This window comes from Poromitra crassiceps (assembly GCF_964638095.1).
Source record: "Poromitra crassiceps genome assembly, chromosome: 10".
NCBI lineage: Eukaryota > Metazoa > Chordata > Actinopteri > Beryciformes > Melamphaidae > Poromitra > Poromitra crassiceps.
The window spans coordinates 16,797,051-16,805,800 of NC_139631.1; the positions used below are offsets into that span (position 1 = coordinate 16,797,051).

An 8,750-nucleotide genomic window follows, 5' to 3' on the forward strand; every position below is an offset into this window, starting at 1 on the left:
AACCAATACATATACAATATATAGTGTTCACAAAATGTCTCTTTTCAACAATGATTTGTGCCATTGATGCTGATCTGAGCACTCCAGATACTGTATCTGGCACTTTAGACAAGATATATGAAATGCACACAACTGAAGTTCATCCAAGAACAGTAAATGCCACTGAAAGAGCCACACAGGTCACCACTGTATTGGTGAGATCCTGAGGAGCAGCTGGTGTGGATGTGATGTAAAGACTCTGCACATTTAGCGCTCAAGGCAATTTGAAATCAAATGTACCACATTGTGTTAAGATGAAGTCTCCATGTTTAAAAGCTCAAGGCTTGATGCAGTCTTGTAAAGTACTAAATCATAGCTTTTCTCTAGTCAAAAACAGGAATGCCTCCCTAAAATGTGCACATTAATAAACATGCTAGGGTTGACTAATTCTTATTTTAATCAATTCAAAATGTAATTTAAAGCATCTGACTCATTTAGCAATAATAAATTGTTTTTCCTCCTTTTCTGCCATTTTCTCCCCAATTGTACTTGGCCAATTTCGCCTGCTGTCCGAGACGAGTTGATGCTCCACCCCCTCTGCCGATCTGGGGAGAGTTGTAGACTAGCACATGCTTCCTCCACGCCGCTTCTTACCACCTGACAGTGAGGAGTTTCACCCCCCCCCCTCAGAACCCCCCCCTGAACAGGCTAACCAGAGGAGGCGCTAGTACAGGGTCCAGGACACATACCCACCGGCTTCCCACCCACAGAGGGAATTGAACTCGGGTCTCTGAAGCAGGTGGATGCTTTTATCTCTACACTACCCAGACATCCCAGCAATAATACATATTTTAGCATTATTCCATTGCTGATTGGATCCAAAAACATCTCATAATGATTGTGCAGACATTAAAACAAAACAAAACAAAACAAAACAAAACAAAAGAAAAGATGATTGATTGGTTTAAAAGCTAGCAGACCCAGGGCGTTACCTGAATGGCGTGTTGGAAGGCTCAAACAGAGCCTTGTGTCTGAGGAGGGCAGGGCCGGAGGTGGCCGTCTCATCCTGGGGGTGCGTGGAGATGTACTTGGAAGGAGGACCTCCAAAGATCTCCAGCCTCTTCTGCAGCACCTGCTCCCAGCGCTGCAGCGTCTTCAGGGCCCCATGGCACAGTGGAGAGCCCACAGGCAGATCTGGATAAGCAGAGGCAGGCACGCACACAAACAGAGGGAGGAAAAACAGAAGATCAGTTAATAGGCTGTGGGAATTGTGGCAGAACGTGTCTAATGCTGCCTTCCAGACAACTGGGACGTGGGTGTTTCCCAATGGAAAAGTCCCACCCCCCACCTTCAAAGCGTTCCAGTGCACAAAGGCAAAACGAAAGCAAGAAACATGGCGGACCGCGACAAACTTTTTTTTGTTTGGCAAATAGCAAGACAGCTTAACAATGAGCGGAGCACCCTCATTGCATATTTAAACGAAAATGAGGAGCGGCAGCGACACATAAGGTAACAGATTCCATTATACATTTTATTTTGGCACTTCATACTTTGGACTACATAGCCTACTCCATGGTTGCGGCCATTATTGCCCCCCCCCCACCTGAGTTTTCAAGTCGGAGCTCCGACTTTCAGTGGCATTCCAGTGCACTTTTTCTAGTAGGAGGAAGTCAGAAAATCCGAAGGTCCCAGTTGTCTGGAAGGCAGCATAAGCACCACACATTAGTATGTCAGAGGGTACTGTAGTGTGTAGTGTTGTTTACCTAACAGATCATGACCTGCCATTGGGTAGAAGGACTTGAGGTTGCCCAGCACCAGTTGAACCATGGTCAGACGCATCAAACACCAACTGCAAGGACAGAGAGCAGCCATTACATGCAACTGTTTAATGACAGTTAAAAATTGTGGGATATGTCCACCAAATGGGATATGTGTGGATGCTTTTATCCAACGTGCTAAAGCACCATGGGTGGCTCTAGTCTAGTGGGAATTGAGGCCCTACTTCCTGCAGTATTTGTGAATTATGCAACCCAATGAGCAACAGAAGCACATTTCCTAATTTTGTGCAGTACTGTACCTTAAACACAGTTTATTAACTGTCACTGTAATAATAAACTACAACATAAACTCCATCAGGCTTTACAGTGATATCACCTCTCTGGGTACCTGTATGAGTTGTGGTTCGAATGCTCTTTCAGTGGAGAGTTGGGGTCAAACACGTCTTCATAGTCGTCGTCGTCATCTTCATCTTCCTCCTGGCTTCCCTGGCTCTCCTCTGAGTCATACTCTACTCTGCTTTCCGACGGTGGCAGGAATGGCTAAATGACATGAAATGCAACAACAACAATGAAGCAAGACTGACTTTGTGGACACGGTGACAGTAGGCTGGTTGATGTCCCAGGCGTATGGGTGCATCGGCTGGTTCACTAACTGCAGAAATATACACCTCATTCAAAGCTCAATCAAACATGCTACATTCCACAGACTTAGCCTTTCATTGGTTGCCATTCAACTTTAGGATGTCTCTTGAGGACTATAATCTGAATGTATTCAAAATGTGAACACACAGCTAAACATATCAAGAAAGAGGATGAAACCTTATCGCAATGATAATCAGATAGCCTATTATAACACTGAAGGGATGTGTGCTAAGTTTAAGTAAAAGTTATTATAGACTATGAATTAAATATTCAAGCTGGACCTAATTTTTTTTTATATAATGCTACTTTTTAATTCTATGATATGCATTCAATCTGGGTTACCTTGGCGATGAAATAGTCCCAAATGCTGAGTTCTGGAGGGACAAAACGTTCTTTAAAGACGGAGGCAGCTTCGTGTTCCACGACACGTCCAAGCTTGGGGCTGGCTGTCCCCTCCCTCTCCCTATCTGACCCCGCCTCCTCTTTGGAGCCGCTGCGCGAGGACAGGAGCCTGAAGCGTCTGGACTTCCTCTCTGAGCCCTCGTTGGCTGGTGAGGCTGCAGGGACCACACAAAATGTTCTTAATTTGACTGATATAGGCTGGCTTCACAGCCACACCCACTCACACTATTTTTACGTCATATACAGGACATACACAAAGCATGACATATGTTACTACTTTGATATGTATATGTAAAAGCTTTTCTGAACTTCTGGGGCCGGTTGCACAAAACACCTTGAATTAAGAATCTTCTTAAAGTCCGAGTTAAGGTTTCCTTAAATTAAAATCGGTTGCACAAAACACTTCTTCTCCTTAAAGTTTCCTTAAAATGTTCACTCAAGTATTTATGGTTTTCTCCTTACCTTGGGTTCATGCGCCTGTATGTACAAGCTGACTGAGGCTGACTGAAATGTACTTTGTGTGCACTGTGTGTGTGTGTGTGTGACGTGTGTGTGTGTGTGTGTGTGTGTGCAGTGTGGATGAAATTTTAGTCAGCCTCAGTCAGCTTGTACATACAGCAGCGTGACCCCATTGACCTTGCATTCGTTTTTGCCAAACTTTCTGAAGCTTCTATGAGGAACAGTGTAAGTAGCAAATAGGGTTAGACTTTAAAAAAAACGCGTCCCTAAAATGATCCCTTTAAGGTTTTTCCATAACTAAGGAAACCTTTTCGGGGATTCTGTGCAACACCCTTACGTAAGTCCCTCAGCTAAGGAGAAGAGACACCTTAAGTGTCATACTTAAGGAGAAAACTTAATCTTGTGCAACCGACCCCAGATGCTTTGGATAATTATACAGTAGCAACTTTAAATATTAATGAGTCCTTTTCTGTCAGGACCCCCGCTAACTTGGCATGGCTGATTAGATCTGGCGACTGGGTCACCTCTATAAGCAAAACCCCATACATGGAGACAGCAACTCAGACAGACAGACAGAAATAAACTCTGCCAACCTGACGGCGGTGACTTGGCTGGGCTGTGGGTCTTCTCTATGACAGGGCTCCGGGCCCCTCCTCCGAACACGGACACCCACAGCTTGCTGTTGAGAGGGTGGGCCACGATGCGGAACAGCTCGTTGCAGGAGTGGGTGGCCAAGCCGTGGACGAACAGGCTGAGGAAGACGGCAGTCAGGATCTGGCAGAGCAGCACAGCTAAGCCTGGCTGGCTCTCCTCGCCCGCCGAGTTCAACAGACGGATCAGAGAGGCGATACCTGGAGAGAGGGATGGGTGGAAGAGAAAGAGAGAAAGATACAGTAGGCAGAGGTGAGGGCGAGGGGAGGGGAGAGGGATAGAGAAAGGTACAGAGGGCATGGAAAGTGGAGGCGATGGAGGGAGAAGAGGGAGTAGGAGAAGAAGGGAGGCAGAAAGGGTGGTTGAGCGCGGAGAGGGAGCAGATGAGAAGCATGGAGGTTAGAGAATATGACGGCTTCCAAGGTATTTAAATATACCCAACAGCAAAACACTCATTTCAGTAGTTTGCAAAGTCGGATCCTCTTTGATCTCATATCATGGTTGAAGTGTCTCTCCAGTGACCTCACCAAAATGTCTAAAATCTAACGAGTCTTAAATAATATCATCTACTTAAATATATAATACACACAAGTGAGAACACCATCAGGTCCCATCAGCACCTGAATAAATTCAACAGAGGAAGGAACAACATTGGAAAAGTAAACTCACGTGGAATATATTAAATAAATTTTAGTCATTGGCCATTTTTAAGCTTTGATTACACATTAGAAAAATGTGTTTTGGGGGTGGTTTTGTCAATGATGTGTTGTACACAGACAAACATGTAATTATGCGTATTGAAGTAGAGTACAGCATGTTCATCTGTTGTGCGATTTACCTGGCCACTGTGCAGGAGGAGTGTTGGGGAAGACAGTCTCCTCCATGCTGACGGTTCTGATTGGCTGCTTCTGAGACAGCAACACACTCTGATACACAATCCCTGTGAAAGGGTTCACATGGCTGTGGGAGACACACACGCACACACTCTTGTCAGTATGAGGGCACAAAGGAAAATGAAACATGAAATACAGTAGTAAAAAGTGGAAATGGAAAATGGGGTTGGATGGTGTAAATATGTAATGTCAAACAGTAAATGTTTCAAGTCTGCTCTGAATTCTGTGAGATTTCTCATAAGAAATGGAGAGGAGCAATGCTGTCAAGCTCTGTTCTACCAAGATATGAAATCTCGCATCAGGGGGCTTTTCAGCATACACAATATGAACTCGGATAGTTGGATAGTTTTAACAGGGAGTAGGGATACCCAACGCATCAGTGAGTCTATTCCATTTCTCTCTAACATCCAATAAGTCCCCGTTTATGCTATTGTAAAAAAACAAAAACAAAATCGCCTCCAGATCAGAAGGAATTCAAAGGTCAAGGGGGATATCATTTAGAAAGGAAAGTGGCAGTCTCTTTGCTGCTTCCTGCAAATTCAATCTCCACATTCACATCGTCCGTCTACTCTCCCGGCTCCCGGTCCGGAGTGTACAGGTAATCAGAGATGCTTTTAGGTTTTATCTAGATGGACTTATTAACTGATGCATTCCATAATGGTCAACTAAAACAAACAGAAGCTAAGCTAACATGAACAACAGTGGATGAGTATGCTGTCAGCTTGGGTAAAACACTCACGACCTACAATGTAAAATTACTTCTAAAATATTCAATCACTCTCTCTCTCTGTCTCTCTGTCTCTCTCTCATACATTCAGGAGCAAAAAGCAGAAGCAGAGTTTCATAAAACCTCTGTAGCGACACGAGAGAGCTTAGATCATAATTACCATTACAAAGACACTGTTAAATTAGAAATAGCCTGGCTAATTTAGCTAACTCCCAGTAGCACGATAGTGTGTGTGTGTGTGTGTGTGTGTGTGTGCTCGTGAATTAGCATGCATATGTTGCGCTAGCTAAGGACGATGCAAAGTGCTCATTCAATCACATCTCTGAGCTGTGAAATACCAAGGGCAGAGAGCACTCTGTGGAGCAGAGAGCACGCTCTGCAGAGCCAGCCAGTTTGCCAGTAAATCAGGAGGTCCCCCCGGCCGTTACAATAATGAATATGCTTTCTCCCTGCTCTCCCAGCCAAAATAACTTTACCCTTTTCTGTGACACAGTTTTCAATGTCACAACCAATCCTATCTCTGGGTCCCCACACTCTAGCTGCAAGGTTCATGATGTGGTCATTGAAAGCAGCACGAGTTAAAGGGATTCCTTAGAGCAGTGGTCCCCAAACTTTTCCACATCAAGGACCCCTAAAGTGACACAAATTAGACCACGGACCTTCATCTGATAAGATTTTGTCCAGGGTCCCCCATCTGATAAGATTTTTGCTTTTAGGTGTTTTATTACAGAAAGTGGATGAAAACCATGAGCAAAAGAGTCATATTTTCTGTTATTGTGTTACATATGGATGGAATTATAGTGAAAATACATTATTCCCCTTTTTGCTGGGGACCCCCTGGAACCCCCTGAAGGACCCCTGGGGGTCCCCGGACACCACTTTGGAAACCACTGCCTTAGAGCAGGGGTTCCCAAACTTTTTTGTGCCAAGGACCGGTAGATACATGGGAAAAAAGGTCACGGACCGGTTGTCAATTTTAATGGTTTTAGTTATATATATATTTATTCACCAGGTGGCGACAAAGGGTAAATAACAGCCTTTTGTGTTGTACTGTATGTAGCCTAGAGTATTTATGTTTTTGTTTCAACTACAAACATAAATAAACGTCAACTTTAAACTATGTTTCAACTACCACACACAGCCTATAATATTATACCCTGTATTTATTTAAACATTTTTTATTTTATTTTTTTGGACCCGGCTCGCGGCCCGGTACCAAATGCGTTGCGGCCTGGTACCGGTCCACGGCCCGGTGGTTGGGGACCACAGCCTTAGAGCATCGAGCAATCTGACAGAGACGTGACAGAGATTTACACAAGCACAGGCTTGATCAGTTAAAGCTTTTTATAAAAACATACCATAAAGAAAAGATTGCCAAATGGAAGAAAAAGATGATCACACAGTGCTACAGGAGAATGACTTTGAGAAAGCCAGACTAGGACACCTTAAGAAGGATACCAGCATTTCACTTTGCTATAACATTGGTATTTTTGGCATACAGCCTGTGTTCCTGCATGCTGGTGTCTGGCTGTTAATGGATTTGTGTCAAGGTGAATGTTCTGGAAAATGGAGACATATCAAAGTTACACATCGCTTTAAGACATATAAAGAATTCAAGAAGCTAGCTCCCAGAGAAGCTCCGGTGTAGATATCAGAACGCACTGAACTCAACCCGTCCCCAAGTCAGGCGGCATAAAAGTGTTTTTCAAAGTCTCGGCTGGGACCTGGGAAGACGCATTTCCCCAGACCCCTGAAACATTGTGAAGAAACGGATGGCTTCAAAACAGCTCAGAGTGTGTGATGTGCATGCATTCAAATGATGTATGAAGTTACTGACTATTAGGGGTGGGGGAAAAAATCGATACACCACAGTATCGCGATATTTTGCCTGACGATATTGTATCGATATTGCAAAAAAAAAAAAAAAAAAAAAACTTTTTTTTTTTTTTTGCAGGCCATGCCAGGCCACCGGGCTACTATAAACTTTAGTTCCAAGGCCAGCAGTAAACAAACGGTAGCATATTTTCATTTTGTTTTAACAGTAACAGTTTTGTCATAACAGTAATTTACAAATTCCCCAGTTACTGAATGGGCTGCACAAGATGTTTTGTGTAAGTGAAGTGAAGTTGCAAAAACTACATAAGTACAGTAGTCCACACACACATCCAGTTAAGGTGGACTGTAAGTAGACTGTAACAAACAGTTCAGTTTGTCAGGTGCATGCAACTATGACATGACTTTATGAAAGTTGTTGGTATGTCTACTTGACAATGTTGCTGCAATAAAATGGTTGAAGTCAGATGTACAGACTGAAAAATTGTTCTTATATAAATCAGATGATGACAAAGTTTTCCTTTGGGGACATCATTTGCAGTTGAAAATGTAAGAAATCGCAATATATCGAAATATCGCAATATTCAATATATCGCAATATCGATATATCGCAATATCGAAAATATCGCAGTATCGCAATACTATCGTATCGTGACTCAAGTATCGTTTCAGTATCGTATCGTGGGCATCTGGTGATTCCCACCCCTACTGACTATGCTACAACAGTCCCTGCAACACGAAATAGGTTGAAGAGTACACTTGATTTAGCTGAGGCTAAACAACAACAGCTCAACGAACACGGTGGTGTAAAAGTCATTGCTTGATGAGAGTGTAGCTGACCTGTAGCTCTGTCCATCACACAGACACTGATAGATGCAGGCAGACAAGGAGGCAGCCAGGGTGTGCAGCACGTATATCTGAAACAGCCATGGACAAAAGAAGAAAGGAATTAGTATGAGTTTCTAGATAAGGTAGATAGGGATAGATAGGGCCTAAAAAAAAAAAAGTTTGGTTCCTGTTGGTTGTCAGTTCGGTGATGGGTCGGTAGGGAATTTATTTTATTTTATTTTTTATTTTTTTTTCCCAGTTGCAGCAAGGGATAGATAGGAAATATATATATATTTTTATTTTCCTTAAAATTACAGCAGCGATGGATACTTTTTTTCATAACATAGTTTACATGTACTCTACCACTGTGCTCTACACACGTTTTTATATGAACAAAATATTTAAGTCAATATGAATGCTTTCATATCAAACATGTTTGATATTTAGGACTGAAAATCTGCGTGAATAGCCTACATCATCCTGCTGCTGTGCAAGCCTCCCGTCATTATCGTTTATCTCCCCTAGAATCTCAAACATGCACACACTACACGATTTGTA

At 43.1% G+C, this 8,750-nt stretch overlaps 1 protein-coding gene across 1 annotated transcript in view; it reads right to left on the reverse strand.

Annotated features, from left to right (window-relative positions):
- Positions 1-8,750, reverse strand: part of dmxl1 (Dmx like 1) — a gene marked incomplete at its 5' end in the record, with an annotated part of 62,355 nt that overhangs the window by 14,977 nt on the left and 38,628 nt on the right. Inside the window, 7 exons of the mRNA XM_083643930.1 lie at positions 972-1,173; positions 1,743-1,828; positions 2,146-2,297; positions 2,742-2,956; positions 3,854-4,111; positions 4,750-4,871; positions 8,205-8,281. Coding sequence (XP_083500056.1) covers positions 972-1,173; positions 1,743-1,828; positions 2,146-2,297; positions 2,742-2,956; positions 3,854-4,111; positions 4,750-4,871; positions 8,205-8,281 — 1,112 coding nt within the window. The remainder of the gene's footprint in view (positions 1-971; positions 1,174-1,742; positions 1,829-2,145; positions 2,298-2,741; positions 2,957-3,853; positions 4,112-4,749; positions 4,872-8,204; positions 8,282-8,750) is intronic.